At 34.4% G+C, this 25,925-nt stretch overlaps 1 protein-coding gene across 3 annotated transcripts; it reads right to left on the reverse strand.

Annotated features, from left to right (window-relative positions):
• Positions 1-3,158: 3,158 nt before the first annotated feature.
• On the reverse strand, positions 3,159-23,877 carry LOC141720335 (uncharacterized). 3 transcript variants are annotated; one of them, XM_074522693.1, is made up of 16 exons: positions 23,628-23,874; positions 23,347-23,438; positions 23,119-23,209; positions 22,917-23,043; positions 22,657-22,846; positions 21,725-21,869; positions 21,554-21,644; positions 20,541-20,599; positions 20,385-20,462; positions 19,605-19,688; positions 18,816-18,943; positions 17,179-17,307; positions 6,350-6,422; positions 4,288-4,373; positions 3,644-3,729; positions 3,159-3,518 (listed from the first exon to the last, which is right to left on the reverse strand). In XM_074522693.1, the coding sequence occupies exons 1-15, from the start codon at positions 23,685-23,687 to the stop codon at positions 3,651-3,653; spliced, it is 1,512 nt and encodes a 503-aa protein (XP_074378794.1). In that variant the 5' UTR covers positions 23,688-23,874; the 3' UTR covers positions 3,159-3,518; positions 3,644-3,650. The 3 variants fall into 3 exon arrangements, 2 of the variants coding, with proteins under 2 accessions (XP_074378794.1, XP_074378795.1); XM_074522694.1 differs by having other exon boundaries at positions 22,657-22,840; positions 23,628-23,872; XR_012574242.1 differs by lacking the exons at positions 3,159-3,518; positions 6,350-6,422 and having other exon boundaries at positions 23,628-23,877.
• Between the last annotated feature and the right edge of the window lie 2,048 nt (positions 23,878-25,925).

The raw sequence follows: 25,925 nt of genomic DNA on the forward strand, positions 1-25,925 counted from the left end.
GTTTTAACCTCAATCTTTTCTAATCTGTCATTCAATTACTTGATAGACAGATGACCAACATTCACTTTCTTCTCCTTCTTCACTTGATTTGATTCTCCTGGAACAAAGTTTTTGGCAACTGATCCATACTTCTCATTTAACTTGGCAAGTTTGGCTTTACTCACAGGTTTGCTCACAACCGACGGATGAGGATTGTGCCACTCGATGGATAATCATTTTGATTATCCGACGGATGACTCTCATCATCCTTCGAGTCCACATCTGTTAGCAATCCTTCAACCAAATTGGATTCCAGCTCCTGTTTACTCTTTTTCCAGACTGCATCACAAAAGGACACAATATGTTAAACTTTAGTGATTTGAGAATGAACATCTCTGGAAAATTTTCATGTCTTAATCACCTCTTGTTCTCGTTCAAGTTGCTTCTTCAAAATCTCTTCTTTCTTCAAGGACTCAGTTAATTCATCCTTAGTAATCTTACATTCTATTCTCAATTTTTCAAATTCAATAAACTGAGACTCTAGCACATTATTCCTCTCACTTAAAAACAGATTGTTTTATTTGATTTTAGCATTTTCCTTAGTGAGGGACTTAAGTGTAACACGCAAACGATATAATTTTGTAGACATGTCATTGATTGCATCATTACACTCAGCTTTAGATAAATGTACTAGGTTAGTGGTGATTACCTGATTACGATTACCTGATTACTTGAAGAACTTGTCTCTGTTTCATCAGACTTGGCCATTAGGGCTAGATTGACATTGCTGACATCTTCATCTTCATCCAGACCATCTGCTGCCCAGTCATTTTCTTGTGTAATAAAAGCCCTTTCCTTTTGTTTGAGCAACTCAAAATACTTCTGTTTATAATCCACAGGCTCAAACTTCTTCTTGTTGGAATCTGACTTTCTACACTCACTGACAAAATGCCCTGCCAAGCCACATTTGAAACATTTGAATTTTGATTTATCCACCATGTTTCTATTTGGCTTAGCTGCTCCAAAGTTCTTCTTGAACTTGAGTTTGGCAAATCTTCTGGAAAGAAATGCAAGATGTTCATCAATATCATCCATATCATCTTGGCTCAAAGAATCTTCATTATCAGCTACCAGCCCCTTGCCCTTGTTTACAGACCTTAGAAGTAGACTCAACAGCTTCTACTTTCACCTCTTTCTCTTTCTCCAACTCAGCAACCAGTGCTATGGACCCTCATTTCTTCCTTCCTTTCTCCATCCTCTCCTCTTGCTCAATTTCAAGCTCATAAGTTTTCAGGATGCCATATAGTCTCTCCAAAGTAAACTCCTTGTAATCTTGAGAGTTTCTCAATGAGACTGTCATTGGTTTCCATTCATTTGGAAGAGATCTAAGGAACTTGAGATTGGAGTCTTTTGTCTGATAGACTCTTCCATGCAACTTCAGAGCATTTAGCAGTTTTTGAAATCTACTAAAAATGTCAGTGAGAGACTCCCTATCTTCATAATGAAAGTACTCATATTGTTGAATTAGCAGCTACATCTTATTCTCCCTTACTTGCTCAGTACCATCACATATAATTTGAATTGTGTCCCAAACCTGCTTGGCTGTTTTGCAGTTAATGATGTTTTCAAACATATCACCATCAACTCCACTAAATAATATATTCATGGTCTTCTTGTCTTTCCTGACTTGCTCAAATATCAGGATCTGACCATTCATGCCTAGACTTGGGAACAGAAGATGGTTCATTGCCTATTGCAGCTCTCATAGGCACATGAGGACCTCTCTATATGCAATCCACATAGGCCGCAACTTGAGAAAAAAGATGTAGGTGCATCTTCACCTTCCAGTGGTGATTATTGTCTTTGTCCAGAAATGAAATCTTGACTCCAACATCCTTTTTGTTCATCTTGCTGTTTTGTTGTGATCTTTAAACTCTTTGTACTTCAAGAGCTTGTTCTGATACCAATTGTTATTTCCTAACAATACAACAAGAATTACAGAAGGGGGGGTTGAATGTAATTCTGGCTTCTTTTTGAGATTTATGAAAAATGGTTCTAACTTAATAATATATAAGTGTTTGATTTACAAAATGCGGAATGAAAGAATTATATAAATCAAAACACAAGTAATAAAAACACAGGTCTTTAAAACTTTCTGGTGAATTTGAATGTATCCACCAGATATATATATATATATATATGTGAAGAGAACCTTGTGAAGCTTGAATAGCTCACAGCTGCTTTACAAGTGAACAACTAAACTTCCAGAGAAATGCTACAGGATACAACTTACAAATGTTTCTCTGAAAAAATATGTTGTTCTTAGTCTATTGTTGTTGTTTTTCTACTTGCTACACTTAGTTTATATATCACCAAGTTTACATAAAATAAGACAAGATAATAAAACAAAATCTTTCAAGTCTAACTCTATGCTGCTTCACTACTCTATTCCATCATCTTTGAAAATCTTCATAACTTGTATGCAAATGGTAATGCTTCTTTGTTCTCAAAACTCTGCTAAACAGACTGCCACATTCCTTTTGCAAACACTCGACGCATGTGACTGTGTTATCACTGTCAACAGATATTAGAATTGATCATCCGTCGGGTACATGCTTGTTATCCGTCGAGTAGCCTTGTTGATCATCCGTCGGTTAGTTTTGTTGATCATCCGTCGGGTAGCCATTTATCACTTGACTCTATTTCATTTGTGCAGAATTACAAGACATCTCATATTTACATTTAATCAACCTATTCTGCAAATCTACTAGCAGTCTACATGATTCATAAGCTACTACAGAATCTATACAAAGTTGTTTATAGAAATGTGTTACATTACTTATTGTTACATAAACTACTCACTCGATGGATATCAATTAGTCATCCGTCGGGACTATATTGAATCATCCGTCGGGACTATAATTGATCATCTGTCAGGTGCTACAAAATTAACTAAGTTAAATCTACTAAGATGTTTTGTTTAGCTTATCATCAAGTACACAAAATATTCCTAACAAGGGTTTTTTGCTTTCCGTGAATATTTTCCGCGGAAGGGAGAAAACCTTTCTTGTAGAAAATATCCGCAAAACGTAAAAAGAAAATTGAATCTCGGCCCTTGAAAATATAGATGTAAGGATTCTGGAGCAATGTATTAAATAAAGCTTATCCAGCCCCAGATGTTAGGGATTAAAACTCTTAAAATATTATCTTAAAACACGCAAAGTTTAAAAAAAACACAGCTAGTTAAAGCACACTGATTGTGATGTGATCGAGGCACGTTGGCATAAGCAAATGCTAGCACAATCACTTTTGACCACGTGGCGGGTGCAATATTCACCAATACACATAAATGTACCCGAACATAACAATTATTTTATCAGATCAGTTGCATAAATATAACTGCAAAAACTAACTAATTTGGTAAACATTTATTGTATTGAGGCATTGCACACTTTTGGTTAATCGTATTATTTCAACATTTGCACAAAGTTTCTTACTTCTTCGCAACCTCCTAGTGGTTGATCATGCATAGTTTCATCCTGCAAAACAAAAACAAGCTAGCATGTGTAGAAGTTGTATGTGTATGTATCACAAATGCAATGCTGTGTAAGAAATTCATGTATGATTTTAAGCACTGTTCTAGGAATGATGATCAATGATTTACCTCAAGTTTAGCAGACATCATCTGGTGAAAACTCTATATGCCCTGTGCTAAAATATGCCTGAGCGTTTTCTTCGATTTTATCAAGCCTACAAAGGAAAGGTAATACAAATAATTCTATACGACTTTCATGATTCAAATTCTAGAAAGAAAGAATATTGGCTTCCAAATAATTAAAGGAGATTAAACAAAAATCCAATAATTCTGGACTTGCAAATGAAGAATAAAAAGAGGGAAAGCGAAAATCCTTTCCTTTTATTCTTCAGATAGTCTGTTTTTGACTTTATAATGTTAATTTTTGGTGTTTAAAGTCTAAAATCGACGTGACTATCAACTATGTTATTAGTTTAAATATTGTAGTTATATCAGTTGTTAAATCATCAAATCTTTTTTTCTTTTATTTTAATGAATTGCATCAAAGTTCTAAAGAGAATACCCTAATTAATGTATCTATTTAGTCATAGAATACAGTGAATTCTTGAGCTAAAAAACATCAGTCTGTCTCAAATATATGTGAACTCCTAGATTAAAACAAACTTCTATTTTTATATAATTCCTCATTTTCTTTTCAAGAAGTTTAAAATGTATTGTAAATGTAACAATTTAATTGGGATAGACATATTCAGCAAAAAAAGAGGGCAGATTACCTATAGATGTAATTAACCATAATGCCACCACTCTCACTGAAGCCTTTTTCTGATCGATTTGCCATCCAATTCAGTCTCCCAAAAGTCTGGTACAGAGTTTATCTTAAAGCTATTAAATAGTGTAACTACAAGAAGATTATAGTCTCACTTGATTATAGAAAGTTAAAATTTATAGAGAGATAAACATAGCAACAATATCAGAAATATTACAAAAAAATACCATAAAATTATATTTGTGTTCCACATAAGATTTGAAGCAAGTGTAAGTGAAATCATACATTTTATACAAAAGTAATACCTAATCCAATATAATTTGAGAGAGAATGGTAAATGCACACACAGAATTGCAAATGTACTAGAAGTATCTTTTGTCAAGTAAATTAGACGTACCTCTTTTATCCTTTAATTAGACCAATATATGTGAAACAATAATATTCTAAGAAATTCATTCCCATGATGTGCTTATAATAATTCAGTTTAAGTTATCTTCAGCCATGATTGCAAATGGTGAACAACACTTTGCTATATAGAGAAGGCGTCCGGTCCCTAGCAATCGTATGTTAAGGACCTTGTAAGTAACATAGGGTGTTTAGTTTGTTGGATTAGAGAATAAACGGATGTGATTAAAAAAAATTCTAAAAGTACTTTCCACGGTACCTGAAAGTACTAAATCGTTACCTCTGTAACTTTCCGCGGTACCTAAGGTTTCTCTTACTTTTGTCCACTTGGCCCCAAACTTACATAAACTATTTCATTTAAATATTTTATTTCTAATCTTATTTATGGTTATTTTTATAATTTTTAATAAATTTATTATTCAAAAAAAAACTTTAATGCTATAAATTGAAGTTATAAATTTTTTTTCTTCTAGATATAATTTAAATAATTATTATAAACTTAATGACTGTTAAATATGATGAAATAAATAATTAATAATTAGTAATTTATATATTTATTTTATCATAGATGATCCATGCAGATGATCGTATAGATAATTTTGTACTTAAGTTACGCTTGACAAAAGATGATATACATCATAAACCTCTTTGTCTAGCAGTATCTCATTTGCTCCCTTCACGGGAGGTCGAAGAACCTTGCAAAGATTCAAACCTTGTCAAAGACAAGGTGGGTGCGTGAAGAAGACCAAAAGTTTAGATATTTTCCACATGCCACATGGTCTAATATTCAACTTTGAGGAAAATCTACATATTTGTCTACCGGCAAATTATAAATAAAAAAAGGAACACTGAACTTTCTATAAGAGGTAATTCATATCTGCCACTAACCCATCATACAGAAGGTACCAGGAGGCACATGAATTTTCTTCTACTCCATCTAAAAGGATTATCATAGGTACAGATATCCAGATACTAATGTTTTATTTTAGGTTTCTTATAAAGCAGCAATTATGACAGGTAAAGAGAATTTTATTGATCAGTCTAGGATGTATAGATATTAAAAGGATTGGGATCATAACACTCAAACCCCAGTGGGGAAACACAGTAAGACGCTTACACTATCTATAAGCCTTAAGGATAACAGGTTGATAACTTAAGCTTAAAATATGTAGGCAGGCAGAATCATGAAAAGTTTTAGTACAGTGCAGATTTACCCTTTGACATTTTCAGTTGCATCCTTGGCATTGAAGCTTTGTCATTACATTCAGACCTAAGCTAAATCCCACACAATAACCCTGATCAAGAAGGCCTACTGCCCCAGGTACTTGGTAGTCAGGAGTACCTAGGTTTGCTTATATATAAGTTCTGAAATCAATTTAACTAATCATCAATGCGAAATTTACATGCACCCTTATATATGACATCCTTGTCAAGACAGACAGCCACAGGTTTAGTGCTATGTAATGCAGGATTGTCAAGGTTCCCGCCAATTAATCCACACTTCCAACCAGTTTGTGGCTTACCAATGTATTTAGTCTTATGAAGAAGGCTTTGCAATACCTAACTTATTGACAAGTGATTACGTTACTTAAATTTCCGAGTTTATATCAGTGTGAATCAGTTGCAGGCAAGAGCTACTGTTTATGAAGTTTTGGCTCACATACCGCTCCATTCTGTAAGTGAAAATTTGCAACAGAGTCCAAAGCCTTTCCCCTCTTCTTTTCTTGCAAAAGATACCTGATTCGCATAATAATTTATGATAAGAAAAACAAGCCAATGAAAAAAGAAATCAAAATTGTTAGATATATTTGATAATGTCATGGCTAATATGATTTATGTTTAGTTTTCAGATCTTACTTAAACAGGATAAATCAGTACTTACTGGAAGTCAGAGCTTAAGGATATCAGTACTTATATTATCAGGAGATAATCATCAGAAGATGGATATCAGAACTTAAGTACTGAAGGACGTTCAGATAAAGACAACAGCTCATTAAAGGAAAGAAGATCGAGACAAACATAAGAAGAGATATGCATGAAGAAGGAATTCTATGAAGAATAGAATACTTGGAAGAAAAGATATCTGATTGATATATTTTAGGAAGCAGAATTATATTCCATATCAATTAGCGATTATCTTGTAACTGTGTAGTATATAAACACAGACATAGGGTTTACACTATACGTGTTATCATATTCGAGAAGATTATTCTTTGTAACCCTAACAGCTCTCGTGATATTTGTTCATCACTGAGAGGTAACAGTTCCATACTGTAACACAGTTTATTGTTTCAATAAAGTTTGTTTTCTGTTACTTGAGTTATTAAAGTTCGATTTAATTGTACTATACACTGTATTCACCCCCTCTACAGTGTGTGTGTGACCTAACAAGTGGTATTAGAGCCTATCTGTTAACGCACAAACAGTTTAAGATCCAAACACAATCATGTCTGAAACAAAAACTCCAACTAAGCCCACCAAAACTGAAGAACCTCCTAAGACACAAATTCAAAGCCGATATGAGACCATCAGAGTTCCCATATTGAGACCATCTGAATATCCCATATGGAAGGTGAGGATGACCATGTTTCTGGAAGCAACAGATCCAGAATATCTTGATGGAATCAAGGAAGGGCCTCACAAACCAACCAAGCTCGCGGTTGCAGTTGCAGGTGAAGCAGCAAAGACCGTACCAAAGGAGAAGAGTGATTACACTGCTGAAGACATCGCATCAATTGCTAAGGATGCTAAGGTACGACACTTACTGCATAGTGCCATTGATAATGTAATGTCAAACAGGGTAATAAACTGCAAGACTGCAAAGGAGATATGGGATGCCCTGGAAACAAGGTGTCAGGGAACTGATACGATTAAGAAGAATAGGAAGATAATACTCACTCAAGAGTATGAACACTTTGACTTAAAGGCTAATGAGTCATTGACTGATTTATATGATAGATTTGTCAAACTCTTGAATGATCTGTCACTGGTTGATAAGGAGTATGATCTTGAAGATTCAAATCTTAAATTCCTGTTAGCTCTTCCTGAATACTGGGATTTGAAGGTAACAACAATAAGAGACAACTACAATCTTGATGAAACAACTCTTGATGAAATTTATGGAATGCTCAAGACTCATGAACTTGAGATGGAACAAAGAAGCAAGAGGAAAGGTGTTAAGTCAAGGACAGTTGCTCTTAAGACTGAAGAAGAATCCCCCAAGTCAGCTACCTCAAGGAAAGACAAGGATAAAGCTCTTTTCACAAAGTCTGATACTGAGTCATCAAGTTCTGAAAGTGATGATGACTCAGAATCTGAAAGTTTGCCTGAGACGGATGCTGATGAGGAGATGATGAAGCTGTGTGCTCTTATGGTGAAAGGGATCACAAAGATTGCATACAGGAAGTTTAGGAAGGGAAAAAAGTTTTCCAGGAAAGGCACAAGTTTTGGTAAGAAGAATTTCAGAAGATCTGAGAGCAGAGGAGAAAAGTCTGACAGAGGAGATTATACAAATGTCAAATGCTACAACTGTGGTGAGAAAGGCCACATATCTCCTGATTGCAAGAAAGTGAAGAGTGACAAAGGCAAGGCTCTTGTCACAAAGAAAAAAAGCTGGACAGACACCTCAGATTCTGAAAGTGAGGAGAATTATGCCTTGATGGCAAATGCTGATAGGGCAAGTGCTGAAAGCAGTTCTGAAGCTGCTGAATCAAAGGTACCTCAAACTATTTTGCCTTTCATACTGATGATATAAATGAGTTGAAAAGATATTTTAAAACCATGTTTGTTAGTTATAGAGATCAAACTTTAACATGTGAAAGATTAACCTCTGAAAATCTTACTTTTAAGAAAAGAAATGATTTCTCAGAAAAGGAGTTAATTATGTTCCATTAAACTCAGAAAGATAGAGATGATGCTTTTTATGTTAGGGATGAAGTGCTAAAAATGAATGAATCTCTAAAAACTGAGTTAGAAAAGGAAAGAGAGGTTATCAGGACTTGGACTAACTCTGGCAGAACAACTCAGAATTTATTAAGTAGTGAAAACTAGAAAGAGTGCTTAGGTTATGGAGAGGATAAGAATGATAAAGGAACTGAAGGTATTAAGCCTGTAGTTGTTAAACAAAAGTCAAAGTTAAAACCTGTCAAGTTTGTAGCTGTAAAGTCTGCTAATGAGAAATCAGAAGTTAAAAAAGAATTAACTTCTGACAAACTAAAACAGTAATGACTAAGAAACAGCTTAAGCATAAGCTATGTTAAGAATGCAAACAAGGTAAAATCACCTAGGAAAAATAGGAATGGAAAGGAAGGTGTGAATAAAAGCAATGATTATAAGCCTGTTCCTGAAGCTCCTAGGAAAACGTGTCATAACTGTGGAAGTTCTAACCATTGGGCTTTTTTTTGCAGGAAGAATAAGAACATAAACTCTTTACCTTCAAAGTCATGAGTTAAGAGTCAGTGTGTTAGATATAAGCCACAAAATCCTTGTTTTCATTGTGGTAGTTTATGGCATTCCATTTACACTTTTAAGGAATATCATAGTTTATACTATGATTATTATCAAATAAAACCTTCTTTAAAGAAAGTTTCCATTGTTCCTTCTAGTGTAAGTTCTGATTCAAAGTCTGATAGTATAAATTCTGATAAGAAAAATGTTAACATAAACTCTGATGCTAAATCCGCTGCAAATGTTAACAAACTTAATAAGGCCAAAGGATCCAAGCAAGTCTGGGTCCTTAAAACTAATAATTAGTGGTCTTTGTGATTGCAGGGCAACAGGAAAAACATCCTAGTTTTGGACAATGGATGTTCAGGACATATGACTGAAAATAAAGCCCTGCTATCAGACTTTGTGGAGAAAGCTGGCCCAAGTGTTTCTTATGGAGATGGCAACATTGAAAAAACATTGAGATATGGCAATATCAATCTTGGGAATGTCATCATTAAAGAAGTAGCTCTGGTCTCAGGATTTAAACACAATCTGCTGAGTATAAGTCAAATCTGTGAGAGAGGTTATCATGTTGATTTCTTTGAAAAACACTGTGAAGTTGTAAGTAAATCTAAAGGCAAAGTTGTTCTGAAAGGATACAGGCGTGGTAACATTTATGAAGCTAAGCTTTCAACAAGTACTAATGGTTCTGCAATCTGTCTGATAAGTAGAGAATCAATTGAAGAAAGCTGGAATTGGCACAAGAAACTCTCTCATTTAAATTTCAACAATATAAATGAGTTGGTCAAGAAAGATCTTGTGAGAGGACTGCCAAAGTCAGTATTTGCTCCTGATGGCCTTTGTGATTCTTGTCAGAAGGCCAAACAAAGAAAATCTTCATTCAAGAGCAAGACTGAATCATCAATTCTCAAGCCTTATCTCTTACTACATGTTGATTTATTTGGTCCAGTAAATATCATGTCTATTGCAAAGAAGAAATATGTTTTGGTCATAGTGGATGAGTTCACCAGATACACATGGGCGTATTTCTTGCACAGAAAAAGTGAAACTGCATCTATCTTGATTGATCATGTCAGGCAACTGGATAAATTGGTCAAAGATACAGTAAAGATAATAAGGAGTGATAATGGTACTGAGTTTTCAAGAATTTGATAATGGAAGAGTTCTGCAAAAACCATGGAATCAAGCAGGAATTTTTTGCTCCTGGAACTCCACAGCAAAATGGAGTTGTTGAAAGGAAGAATAGAACTCTCATTGAAGCTGCAGGTACAATGCTTGATGAAGCAAAGCTTCCAACCTATTTCTGGGCTGAAGCTGTGCAGACTGCTTGTTTTACTCAGAAAGCAACACTCATTAACAAGCAAGGAAAGACACCATATGAGATGGTGAAGAAAAAGAAGCCAAATCTGAAGTGTTTTCATGTATTTGGATGCAAGTGTTTTGTTCTTAAGACTCATCCTGAACAGCTATCCAAATTTGATCTAAAAGCTGATGAAGGGATCTTTGTTGGATATCCACTTTCCACAAAAACTTTCAGAGTCTATAACTTGAGAACAAGAGTGGTCATGGAATCTATCAATGTCTCTTTTGATGACAAGAAGATTACTGGACTTGAAGATTTTATTGATCATGATCAACTGAGATTTGAAAATGAAGACTCAAATCGCGATACTGATAATCCTGACAATCTAAGTCCTGATACTGCAAACTCTGATGGATTGAACTCTGATGTTATTGAAACTGTGGTGACTACGCCAAAGGAAGATGCACTTATTCAGGGGGAGCATACTCAAGATCTAACCACATCTCAAGAAGAATGAATAAGGCACTTTTATTTGTCAAACTAAGTACACCAGAAACTTGCTGAAGAAATTTGGAATGCAAGATTGTTCAATTGCATCCACTCCCATGGCCACTGCAACAAAACTGGACAAGGATACTGGTAAATCAGTAGATATTACTAAGTACAGAGGTATGATTGGCTCATTACTCTATCTAACTGCAAGTAGACCTGATATCATGTATGCTACCTGTCTTTGTGCAAGATTTCAGGCTGATCCAAGAGAACCTCACTTATTAGCTGTGAAAAGAATTTTTAAGTACCTTAAGGGTACAGCTGATCTAGGATTGTGGTATCCTAGGAAATCAGATTTCAAGCTAATTGGTTACTCAGATGCAGATTTTGCAGGATGCAAAATTGACAGGAAAAGCACTAGTGAAAACTGCCAATTTCTTGGAGGCAGATTGGTTTCTTGGTTTATCAAGAAACAAAAGTCAATTTCCACATCAACTGCAGAAGCAGAATATATTGCTGCAGGAAGCTGACATTCTCTTGCCTATATAAACGAACACTTCATATAAGCCTATATATCAATTCTTTCCTCAAACACTTACTCCCTTTTCCCTCATATACACAACATCATGGTTAACTAAAATATGTTTTTAAACTATGAGACCTTCAACATGGAGTTAAGCTGTGAAGCCTGGCAGCAGAAATGACACGTCACTGCCATTCCTGATGAGATATGAGACTCAGTTCCCCAGGAGGTACTCACCCACCTCCTGTTCTTCTACATGGACTACCATCGCCATCTGGAGCGATTAGAGAAGGAAATGCTGGAAGCTCTCCGCCAGCAAGAACGAATCATCAGACTCGCTATTCTGTTCGTCGAGAGTAGGAAGAAGAAATAACTTATTTTCTTCTTCCTGTTTTTCTTCATCGTCAGCCTTGCCCTGCTTCTTGAGCTAGATAAAGGCTGTTGATGTTAGGTTTAGCAGCTTAGGACAATCTTGTAAAGTTCTGATGTAATTTAAATTTCATGAATGTATTCTCTTAATATATTAATGAAATTTCTTTTTTTTTGCAAGTTCTTGTCTCTGAGATGTTTTGTAATGCATTGATAAATCCTGATAAATATTCATATTCTGATGACCATTTCTATTTTGATTTAAATTAAGTCCTGATCTTGCAATATCAGTGCTTATTTACTTGATTTAATTTTGGTCATTCTCATACTTGAATTTCTTCTCAGAATATTGGTGTTGCAGTGAAACATAATTGAATAAGTGAAACAGTTTCAATTTTGAATTAAAACTAATTTACCTCGATTAATGGAATTACTGGGTAAGTGGAACAGTTTTTCCTTGAAAAAATGCAAGTGGACATTTTATCAAACACCTAACAGGCACTCTTAAATCTCAATTATTCTCATGGCACCTAAGGATTTGATCATTGATGGAGCCAAATTTGTTCCAAATAACTATGCTGCAATTCTTGATAATGCTGAAGCTCCGTCTGAGTTGCATTTTGAGCAAGATCTTGCACACAGTGAAATTGGGTATGCATTGACCCAACCTTCAGTCTTTTCGAGCCAATAAGTTCTGACGTTTTGGCGAACTGGGCACTTTGATAATGGTGGTGCAAATGGTACTCCCAGTATTGTTTTCGAAGTGGATGATTCTACACATGTGGAACTCCTGGTACAATTCGCAAAGCCCTACATTTACCAGAAGGTTGTATTTTTTCAACCCCGGAGGAATCAGCTCTACAGGAGTTAATGGCCAGTTTGGGGTATGAGCAGAGTTTGGCTAAGCTTGGGCAGTTGAAACAGGCTCATATCAGAAAGGAATGAAGTTTTTTTCTTCGACTGCATCACTAAAGCTTTTGGGAATAAGTGTTCCAACTTTGATGCCATCCCTATAATGAGTCAGCACATCGGATATGCTATCATTAACCAAACTCATTTTGATTTTGCAAATGCTGTGATAGGTTTCATTGGGGATAGGATGACAGAGGATAGGAATGTAGTTTACTTTCCAAGATTCCGTCAGCTTATATATAGTTTTTGTTGTGCTGATGAACCCCAACCTGCCAGTACCTTAACTCCACCTTTCAAAATTGCAAAACGAGCCTTTAATGACTTGGTAAATGCTGATACTAAGAAAAAGGTGGTTAGACCTTTACAGATTTTTCAGTCTGTAAAACAGATCTTGGTAAATGCTGATCCTGAAACCTATAGATCTGTTTATTCTGATGTCCAACCAACCACCACATCCCAAACACCACGACAACCATCAGAACATACCACTCATCCATCTATACCTCAACCATCCCTCAGAACATATCTTAAATCATATCTCTCTACTTCACAGACAGCTCAACCCTCATCCTCAACACCTACTGTGAAGCCTTCATCTTCCAAGCCTAAGAGGACAAAGACCGTTCTTCAAACACCTCAGAAGAGAAGGAGGATTGTTTTGAGAGATGAGTCTGATAGTAAGGAACAGGTTTCTACATCAGAACCTGTTGTCAAAGAACCTGAGAAAGTTCCTTCTCAGAAGGATTCTGGAATTGGGGGATCTAAGCTACTCAAAAGGCTTAGAAGAATGACTTCTGCTGAACCTCCCAAGGAATCCCATCTTCAAAAAGATACAAGAAACAGAGAGCAAAAATGCCAGTTTCAGATGATGAGGAAGCAGCACCTAAGGAAGGAGATTAGGAATCTCTGATCTCACAAGAAAAGGAATCTGCTCAAGCCCCTGCTTCTCCATTAACTCCAACTAATGAAGCAGCTACTGAAATGGCTAACACACCATCTGTGTCTCCTGTTCACAAGACTGTATCTCTTGTTGATCCAGGCACAAGTGCTGAAATTGATATCCAGAACTTGGTTGTGCCTGAAGTGCTTTACTTAGAAGCTCCAACAACAACTAATCCATCAACAACACCTGTTACTGATGCTGCTCAAACTCCAGAACTATTTACTACACCTTCTCTGCATTTAGATGCTGATGATCAGAATATAGGTGAACATCAGGATATGGCTGTTGATCAGAACTTAGAACCAGATCAGCAATTAGAGGATGATGCTGAAGCCTCAATTGCTTCTCATACTGTTGTTTTATCAGAAGATACTGATTCTGAAAGTTCTGATGCTGCAAATGCTGGAGATACTGGTGATGCTGCTCCAAATGCAGATGCTGATGAAGCAGGTCCTTCAGGACATGTCCCTCAACAAACTGTTCTTAAATCTGAACTAGTTAAGAAGTTTGTCATCAGAGAAGCACCAGTGCCTTGGAATGAAACTCCTGCAGGACAGGAGTGGACTAAGGAATGGAACTCAGTTACCTGTGTTCCATCTGCAAAGAATCTTGCTGAGCACTTGACAAAAGCTGATGAGATGTTAATTACTGATGATTTCAAAACACAGCTTAGAGTCACTGCATTGAGTACTAAACATCTACAAGGTCTCCATTCAACTACTCATGCAGAGTTACATAAGATTCATGAAGAATTAATGAAGCAAGAACAAGTTTAGAAAATTGACAAAAAAAATTCTTCCAACCTACCTTTGACAGAGTTGCTACCTTTGACAGAGTTGCTTATATTGAGAAGACTCAAGAGAAACAACAAGCTCAGATTGATGATATTCTGAAAAATCAAGCTTCTCAGCAATCTCAACTTAATGAAATCCAAGCCTCAGTGGAATTGCTTGTCTCTCTTCTCTTACCTGCTAATACCAAAAAGGGGGAGAAAATAATTAAGTCAAAATGCAAAACTGATAAGACACTGAAGGGGAAGGATGATGAAAAAGATGACCATGGAAACTCTGGAATGGGTAGAGGTCATAGTCAAGGTAGATGTTTCTTATCAAGAAAAGCTGAAATCACAAGTCACAGGACAAGTTCTGATACTGGAAAAAGAATTACTTCTGCTACTGGTAAAAGGATAAGTTCTGATGAACTTTTAGATCTTGATGAAGAAATATCAAGACAGTTATTTCTTCAGGAAAATCCAGGATTGGACTTGGAGAGTTTAATGGAAGAAGAATCCAGACTTAAATCAGGAAAAGTCAAATCTAAATCTGAAGCTTCTGGTAAAAAGACACTTTCAAAACTCAAAGGCATTGTGATAAAAGAAAGGATAAATCCTGAAGCAACCATGGCTAAATCACAACTGCAGATAGATCCAAGGTCCAAGGGCAAAGAAAAAGTTGGTGAACCTATCAAGGTTTATGTGCCTCCTGTGAATGAAGAAATTACTGATGAAGATGATGATCTTGCTCTGACTTCAAGAAAAGTTTTTAAGAAAACCTCTGACATGGCTCAAGTTGTTCAGAGTCAAGAGATAGTAAGTTCTGATATTTCAAAGAAGCAAGTAACCTCTGACATAGCTCAAGTTAACTTGATATCAGAAGATAAATCAAAGACACTCCTACCAGGATTCACTAAAGCAAAACAGACTCAACCTTTGAAGACTGTTGCAAGAGGTTTTGAAGCAAGAGTGGTTACTGGAAAGGAAGCAAGAGATAAAACTGGATTGGGAAGTGCTGATGAAAGAAGAATACAGAACACTACCAATGATCCAACTTCCTTAACTGAGCAATTCCTGAGAGATTGAATCAACTGGAATCTGTACAAATGGTTTACCATACCTACTTGAAAAAACACATCTTGTTATACTTCATGACAGATGGTAGGGTTTATCATATAAGGGAAAATGCCATTCCATTGAAGTATTTTGAAGAACTGGAACATGTATTATTCTTACTTCAAGTGAATGACAAAATAACAGAAAGTGCTGCAAACTATTTGAATAATCAGATTCAGAGACTAGAAAAAGGCTTTATTCTGTTAAGTCTGACAGCACATATCTTCCAAAGTACAGAGATCACAAGGGTGATATAGTTGAAATGAAGCCCAACACTGCTAAGATTATAACTACCTTTCTGGGTTACAGGGCTGTGGAATTCAATCTTGAGTCTGATAAGGCATATTTCATCAGACTGGATCAGGATATAAGAAAAGCTAGAATTAATGATCTCAGGGCTGCAATCTTTCAAATTGGTGAAGATACTGCAGAACTTAAAGATGCTAAAAGGAGGATGATTGATGAACTCAGATATGCTCAGAGATGTTTGTTGAAGAACTATCTCAGAACAACTCCTGACATCAGAGAGATCAGAAGATGAAACCAAGTCAAGATCTACAATTGCTCAAATTCTGATATGAATACAGACTGAAGTTTTTATCAGAAGTTAAAGTTGGTAAAGCTTTAAAGACTGTAAGTTGTAGTTATCTAGTTTAATTCTCATGCATTTGTACTTAATGTTTTTGACATCATCAAATATCTGTTAAACTTGTATATTATGCTAATTTACAAGTTGGGGGAGATTGTTAGATATATTTGATAATGTCATGGCTAATATGATTTATGTTTAGTTTTCAGATCTTACTTAAACAGGATAAATCAATACTTACTGGAAGTCAGGATTTAAGGATATCAGTACTTATATTATCAGGAGATAATCATCAGAAGATGGATATCAGAACTTAAGTACTGAAGGACGTTCATATAAGGACAGCAGCTAATTAAAGGAAAGAAGATCGAGACAAACATAAGAAGAGATATGCATGAAGAAGGAATTCTATGAAGAATAGAATACTTGGAAGAAAAGATATCTGACTGATATATTTTCGAAAGCAGAATTATATTCCATATCAATTAGCGATTATCTTGTAACTGTATAGTATATAAACACAGACATAGGGTTTACACTATAAGTGTTATCATATTCGAGAAGATTATTCATTGTAACCCTAGCAGCTCTCGTGATATTTGTTCATCACTGAGAGGTAACAGTTCCATACTGTAACAGAGTTTATTGTTTCAATAAAGTTTGTTTTCTGTTACTTGAGTTATTAAAGTTCGATTTGATTGTACTATACACTATATTCACCCCTCTACAGTGTGTGTGACCTAACAAAAAATGAACTGGAGAAATGAGCTGTCCTGCTACATCTGAATAATCCACATGGAAATGGTCATTACAAAAGTGGCAAAATATATTTTATTATTTGCTTTCATATGACTTAAAGGAAGATAAAAGAGCAAAGCTAATTTGATAGTGTATCAAATGACAATTAAAGAATCCTGGTTTACTTCCACGTAAATGTCACTTTCAACCATGACACTTGTAGCCAAGATGATAATGGACAATTTCAGAAACACATTTTACGATTTTTTTTAATACCATAATTATACCTGGCACAAAGTCGTAGTAAAGGAGCTTTAAGGGCAGAGATTAAATTATCAGATTTAGTCCACTCATAGTCGGTTGAAGTCAACAAGGTCAACATGATTTCATTGCCATTTTTTCCAGCAGCAAATTTCCTGCAGGAAATAAATCATTAACAACATAATAAATATGATGCTATGCCTCTCCTAATAATTGTATTCTTTAGAGAGGGAAAATCAAAATGTAATTTGGGATAGGCTTTCAACTCTGAACTATCTAATACTGTTGTATTTATTCGCAACAGTATTTTGTAAGTGGACATCAATTTGAAGATAAATCACTCGCAAAATATTTTGTGACAAGAAAACCAATGATATAAATCAAGAAAACATACACAGACAGAACTATATATAGACCAATGATAGAATTATCTGGTATATAAAATACACGAATACATTTCACATTTCGCGTCATACAAAGTTAACAGGATGAACAACATGCCATATGACAGTGTTTGATGTAACAGAAGTTTGTGGTTTTTGTACTTGTTTAATTCATATATTATCAATTTCTTCCATTTGAATGAAAAAATTAACAATTATTCTACAGATAGTGAACAACAATTCTCCTCCCTCTGATCTCAAGTTTCGCACTACTTCTGGATAGACAACCTATCCAAAGAGAATAGTTTAACTTTAGCAACAACAAAATATTAAACTTAAATGAGAACTAATTTTGCAGCAGAAGTTCTTACTAGTTCTCTTAGGAATATGTATAAGAAACTTCGGATAGTTGTCTGGGGACATATGTTGGTCTAGCAGAACCGGTTCAAGAGCCTTTCAGGAATCAGGATATTTTCCTTAATTATGATTAGTAGCTGCAGGAGTGTTTAAACCAAGAAAATGAGAATTAAAATGTTATTCCATGTGTTGATGTATGGTTAAGGGTTTGATTTGTTAGAAGAATAGCCGCATTCCCATCGTCAGGGTAGCTCTACTTACCCCACTGCATTCCAAATCATTCTGTTTCCTATTTCCCCCTCTTCCCATAAAAAATCCACATTACCCTAGACCACTAGTATTCTGATATATCAATGGGTCATTCGTGTCAATATTAATGGGTCACCATTATCCTGATATATCATTTCTTCCATTCCAACAGGAGATGCATCATATCCAAAGATTTAATAATTTGATATTGATACGTGATTATATAGATAGATTGAGGAACCTTTCACTAATTAAAAAGTCTAATGGAATGCTATTGGATCAAATGACAAAGGTCTAATTCTGGTCATTGAATAAATGAAACTTTGACGAATATTATAATTTAATTCAAAATTCATAGCATAATCATTTTTTAAATATGCTAAGGCAAAATCTAGATAACTGTTGTTTTTGGTTGCATATATTGGAAACCAACAAACATCAAAGATTGGATATTCGGAAAGACTATGATACTGGCACTTAGTTTGAAATTTGGGGGCATTACTGATATTATAATAAGATGCACTGCATTAAAAAATCCGGCAACTATTTCTATTAGATAAATGACTGGAACATAACAAACAATATTTATAAAACGATTTTAAAATGCAACTCTAATTTCTTATTGTTCCTAGTATTTTTCTATTATAATGTGTAGGTGATATTACGAAACTCACAGAGATGAGTCCAGAAGTGCTGTTTCCTCTTCTGACTCGAGCATGTTTTCTTGAAAAGTATCTGCAGATGCCAATTTTGGTAGAAGCCATTGCAAGAATCCGGGTATTGGGCTAAGTGTTGCAAATGTCTGTTCACAAAAGAATAAATTAAACTTATGGATCTTTTTAAAAAGAGCAATATAAAAGACATGATTAGTGTGGTCAGATGACCTAGAACTTGAGCAAAAGCCATGAAACAAAATCTGATATCTTGCTCCTCCACATATTTGTAAAATGTCTTTTAGACACTTCAAAGTTAAGGAAAAAATTCACACCGCGATGTTAACCCCACCTGGAAACTGTATTTCGTAAACTAAAGAACCTTTTAAATTTGTAAATGTAACAAATTTAAGCATAGTCGTCTGTCTCGGAAAAATTATTCTAGAGGAGGTTTCATATGCTGGAAGAGAAAAAAAGGTTTAACAATGAAAACACAATCAACTCATAAGCTAGCAAATCTGAGATCAATGATAAGCGGTGCTATCTGGAAACTAATTAAAAGCTGTGGAGTTCAGAACCTAAAACTACAATTACAATGTCAGCACTTCAACATAGACAAAGTACGTACAGCATTAATAAAAAAATTCAATCAACTTTTTACCTATATAGGGGATATATACACGAATGCAAAGCTAGACTAGTAATTAAATATTCCTTCCAAAATAATTATCAAAACATTGTAAATGAAGTATAAAATTTGGTGCTAGCACTTTAAGACTATAGTGGCAATATATGGGCAAAAGATCTTACAGAAATATTTGTCATGTCTTTCCTAACCACATCAATTACACGCTTTATAAGGAACTTCCCTAAGTTGATTCCTGCCAAACCAGGCTGCCAATTTCCACAAAAATCGAGGTCAGGCATGTGGAGAAAAACTACTGTCACGAATATGCTTAATAAAAGAAAGAGAAGTAAGAAACAGAGATAGATTTTGGATTTTCATCTTAGATTACACTCCGATATTCTTAACTTTAAAATTTGAAATACCAACTAAACAAACAAATTGCACAGAAGCAGAGCTAAATGCAAACTTGCCTGAATTTTAAGATCACTCCTATTTCTAGATCAGTCATGTAAAAATTTAGACTTGTATGCATCTCCCCTCCTTCAAAGAACAATAGCAATTAAACTGCATAGGGTATTTATGGACCCATATAGACCTTAAAAATACTTATAATATTCAACCCCGGTACCGTGTAAATGGTTAACACCTACTGTCAAGATATACATTGCCAATGATGCATTTTACTGCAATCCTCAGTTTCAAATTTAATTTAGGAAGAATCGTTGTTTTAGTCAAAGTAGAGCTTTCTGTCTTTAAATTACAACATATGTTGCTAAATGATAATTATATAGGTACTTAAAACAGGTATCATAAGTGGTTCACCTGAAGAAGCATCTTATCTGTTATGAATGGTTAAGTGGTGATACTATTGATACACATCCAAAATTGAAGTATAAATTGAGACAGCCTTTGCCAAGTGGGTCAAACTACTGTTTATTGACAGTATTACATTAATGAAATACCTGGGTAGATGAAATAGAATAGAATAATGCGCATGTTGCCTCAGTTTCAGTAATTGGAGGTTCATCCCACAAAACTTCCTGAACTAGACAGAGATATGTGAGAATTTATTGTTGGGGACAGTTGAGAAGGTAGCATACACTGTAGACTATTCTGACCTGTATTGTCTGAGCTACATTCTTCATAAGTGCAACTTCAATAAATATAAGTGGTTCACCTGAAGAATCATCTTATCTGTTATGAATGGTTAAGTGGTGATACTATTGATACACATCCAAAATTGAAGTATAAATTGAGACAGCCTTTGCCAAGTGGGTCAAACTAATGTTTATTAAAAGTATTAAATTAATGTGTATGTGCAGAAAATGATGATAAAGGTGGCACTAAACCCGAAAAAGCAAACTAACTTAAAGTTTTTGTAATCAAGCTCACCCTACAAGATTATGAAGTTAAAATTGGTATCAGATTAAATAAATCGTGATGATTAAGGAAACTCTTCTTAGTGACAAATGTTGGTCAATCAATCAAATCATATTCCAGGATTTACGTAGTCATGCAATGTCCACACATTTTTGTGAAGATCTTCTATATATAACTGATAGAAGACACGATTGCAAACAACAGTGGAGGAACCAATCGCATGTCATAATAATCATAATTTATACATGTAATATGCATAAGTTAGTATTATTCTTTGGAATTTCAACACAGTACAAACACATGACGATAGAAGTATAAAGTAAACAACATCATTATTAAAATTAAGCACTCACAGAAAGGTTTAAAGGATTATGAATATTATGTCTACAAGCACATATATCTTTCACATTGTTACCCAAAACCGTGTAATCTAATATCTATCGATACATAATTAGACACATGTATGTTTTACTCCAATATAAAATTATCATTGTATCGTAATTCTCAAAAAAAAAGTTGACTAACTTTTCTACTTTCAATGAATTCAAGACAAAGGATGGTATACAACAATAACTTTCAACACCAAGTGTTGACAACATACTTTGAGTGATGATATAACATCATCTTAAAATGTGATATTAAACATTTCAATAATTTATCTTAACTATCTATTATCTATTGTATATATCTGTGTTTATTATATACAGATATTGTGGTAAAATATAAACTAGAAAATAAATAATATGCTCACCCGGCATCGCTGGATGCAGGTATCCAAAACAACGACGGCCTACTCCAAGCCTTCTCTTCAGATCTAAAAGATTGCTGATAGGGTGCACTGCCTGTGCATATATTTAGAATGTTATACAACTCACTTTTCAAAAGGTTTACTTTGGGGATCAATTAAGACGAATGGATATACCTCATAATGAACAATCTTTTCCAGCAAAGACGCGGGGTCATCCCATGTGATCTGGTGAAGTTCTAGGTTGGCAGGACTAAGCCAAGTAATAAGCTTCTCTCTCAAGTTGGATTCAAGTGCTCTTAAAGATGCAGTATTTTCCTCCCTGAATATTAAAAGGCATCAAGTGATGAAAATTTCTCTATCTATTTACCTTCTGAAGGAAGCTTGAAAATAAAAATTACTATTTAGATTGCATATATATAAAGAGAAATAGACAAGAGACTCTACTTCTGCATGTCTTCAAATATATTTTAGCAATCATTTGGAGGCAGAAAAAAGAAGATTAAACTGAATTATTTGTTTTTTGTTCTTTATTCTTTGGTAAAAGATAACATAGAATCAAAATACAACACTTAAAAAACAGAAAATATAAAATTTACAAGACATCAATTTCCAGGTCAAAACTATCTATTAGAGTATATTTTCCGAACCCTTATTAAATTCTAAAGTTCAGACTTCAATTTGCGTGTATTTGTGATGCACTTAATTTAGGGACTTCCTGTCATTTTGATTAAGCATTATTATTAAGATATGTGCAAAAGAAAAAGCTTTAGATGTTCTATTACGGAATATGTTCAAGAAGGAAATACAGAGACCTACTTCAAAGTCCGATAACTTACACATCATTTTGAACCTATGGTTTCGATGGTACATCACATAATTTGGTTCAGAACATATCTTCTGTGTATTTTTCAGAAATATTATGGTTGCAGATTATTTTCACGGCTCAATTATGTGTATTAAAATGGCACCTGACCCAAGCTTTTATCATCACATAGCAGTAAGGACGGAAGATTATATTACATAAGCACATATATTATGTGAAGACATATCAAATATACTACTGAATCATAAAAGGTTCATACTACAAAATGAGGGGATAACCTTACGCGAGAATAGATAAAATATCAGCTCGCATAATGGACAAAAATTTCAATCCTCCGGGGTGAGTGTTGAGCCGTTCAAATAGGAATTCATACATTGGCTTAAGAGCATCTTTCAAGTTCCGCTCAATCCGATAAAAGTTGGAAAGTGATCCTTCCTCCGTATGGCTACTGTCTTCGGGTTTTTCACCTAAACCTAATATTTTTAGTGGAAACACTTACGACGAATGCTTGTTCAGGTATCCTAAAAATAACAATATAAATACCAGTTGGTAGCTGAATTTCAAGATATTGCTTCATCAACTCACGAACTTGAATCCTGTAAACGTCATATTGCTTTGCAAGTAGAAGAAGTAAATTTTTATGCATTTCCCGAGAAAGGCGAAAGTAACCCTGTTCACTGACATACAGTTAGTACTCTTATTTTGCACCACACTTGAACTAGTTTTGTCATTATAAGAAATTCACCGCTGAAAATTCATTTAATGCTGCATCCACATTTTCTGTTTTGTTCATTGATATAGCCGAATGCATCGATACTTTCACTTGATCAAATTCACTGTAAACAATGAACTACGACCAAATTATGTGCCGTAAAGAGGAATACTAACTGAAGTAATTCGATAACATACACACAGACACACTTCATTTGATCCTAACCTTACACACACACATATTAATAATAAGAAAATGCACCTGATCATATTGACAGGCAACCGATTTTGAGAGGTCTCGTTGTTCCCATCCCGAGTATCACGATTAGGAAACTGTATTTGATTGATCTTGTTCTGAAATCAAAAATTAGAGTTTAAGTATCAGCACTATCACATACGTATCTTTTAGTCTACCAATTCTACAAACACTAAACCTATCTATAATTTAAATTTTACAAAAATAATAATTTTAAAATATCGAAATATATGTTTAGTGAATCATAAATAATTGTATAGATAAATAGGAGAAAGATGAATACATACAGCAGCGGAGATAGGCCTCATTTTTGTTCGCAACAAAATGGTAAGACCTTTTCTGTTCATGTAAATATATATATATATATATGTTGTGTGTATATATAGATTGGTAGAGCAGCAGCTGCGATGGGTGATCTTGGGTTTCAATTTGGGAACAATTTAGCAGTTTGCAATTGTGTGTTTTTGGACAATGACTCGCGAGTCTTTCTTTGCCATTGCTTTTTCAAATTTCAGATAAACAAAACTTACAAAACACAGTTAATTTGGTCAAATGTGTTTTCGTCGCTCAAGTGAAAGGAAACTTGCAATTGGATTATAACTCAAAAATCTTTCATTTACGTCATTGTACTTTTATTAATATTTGTAGAGTTTATTGGCCGTTATCTTTCGTTAAAAAAATTGACAGAAAGATGAATAAGTTTGGTTATTTAACTTGAATAAATCCACCGTAACATGTATACTTAATTTAAGTGATGTTTCGATTACTCAACGGCTTGAAATAGGATAATGGTTAAAAATACCCATTTTTAAGGTTAAATTTGCTCAAAATACCCATTTTCAAAAAATATACTGAAAATACCGTTTTAGTTACACATTTTGTAATTGGATAAGTGTAATACGCATTTGAGATTTGGGTATTACCATTGGGATACACATTTGAAAAATGCGTATCACAAAAAAAAAAAAAAACTGGATACCCATTTGACAAATGGGTATCTAGTACAAAACAGGATACCCAAAAAGGAAATGAGTATCCAAACGGGTATTTTCAGCACTACACTACCAGAATGGGTATTTTTAGCATTTTGCCCAAAAAAATGTTATTTTTAACATTCATTCCTTTAAATATGCAATTTGATCATCAAATACAAGAAATTTACTTTATGGTCATTGACCATTAAATCAATTAAAAATTGAAAATAAATCGGATAAAGAGTTATTCTCCTATAACATCAAGTGTTCTTCTACGATAAATCTTTACAACAAATAAACACATTATATGCAATGATTTTACTCACAAAAAAATCATCCTTATTAATATATTATCATTTTCTATATCTTTATGTCATTGTGAAAAATTGATAAGAGATTAAAAATGATTAAGTTTTGGTGGGTTAAATTATTGATGTTATGTGCGTGTATTTGTTGCGTCTATTTATAAGTTTCATAATTTTTTAAGAGAAAAAAGAGTTGTTTCTTTAAGTTAGATGACACAATTACAAGTTTTCAGTGATCAAAACATCATTTACCCCTAGCTAATTTGGGTTCGAAAATGTTTGTTTTGCGGGAATATTGTCAAAACTAATTTTAAATCATCATCATTTTCAGCTTATTTTTTCTTGAGAAAATATCAAAAATATTACTTTTTCTCTATTTTTTTGTGATTTTATTATCTTCTAAAGATATTTACAAAAATACGGTGCACCAAGACCAACCAGATATGAAACTAGTTACATCAATTTTTTGGTTATATTCGAGGTTAAATCTAGTTGTAGTCTTGCAAAAACTATCAAAGTTTGCATCTATTTGAATCAATTTGTAGAAAACCCGTTGTTATTCCCAGTGGACTAACAATGAGATTTAAAGAAGGGGGGTTGAATGTAAATCTCAAAACTTTTTCAAGTTTTGAGCAGTTTCTAAGGCTAAGTGTTTTTGAGAACAAGTGTGTGAATTGCTTGAAGCTAATACAGACAGATATATATTCAAACACAAATGTAAAGAACACAAAGAACTTAAAAACTTTTCTGATGGATTTGTTGTTCCACCAGAGATGTGTTATTTCAGAAAATCTGTGATTCAAAGAATTAAATCACAGCTGCTTCCTAGTACAAACTAGATGATTTTCTCTCTGGATATTTCTAAACAGCTCTGGAAAATTCATATCTAATTACTAGCTGCTACTTGGTTTATATATCACCAAGTTTACAAGTGAAGACAAAACTGTAAAATACAATTAAAAAGATTCTTCACATGTTTCTTCTTCACTTCTCTATCAAATGCAATTTAGGCTTGGCTGTAGATCTTTGAATACTTCCTTGTTTGCATCAGAATGGAAATGTTGTATTTTCTTGATTCCTCCTAGAGGCTTCCACATTCCAGTTTGTCTCTGTCAACCCATGTGCCTCTGTCAGCTTGTGAATTGTCACTATCAACTGCTAATGAACTAAGCATCCGTTGAAGCTTTCATCCGTTGATGCCTTATCCGTTGAGGCTTTATCCGTTGAAGCTTTATCCGTTGATGCATTATCAGTTGAAGTCTTTATCCATTGAAGCACTTATCCGTTGATGGATATTATCCGTTGA

Source organism: Apium graveolens, chromosome 4 (genome assembly GCF_009905375.1).
Source record: "Apium graveolens cultivar Ventura chromosome 4, ASM990537v1, whole genome shotgun sequence".
Classification (NCBI taxonomy): Eukaryota; Viridiplantae; Streptophyta; class Magnoliopsida; order Apiales; family Apiaceae; genus Apium; species Apium graveolens.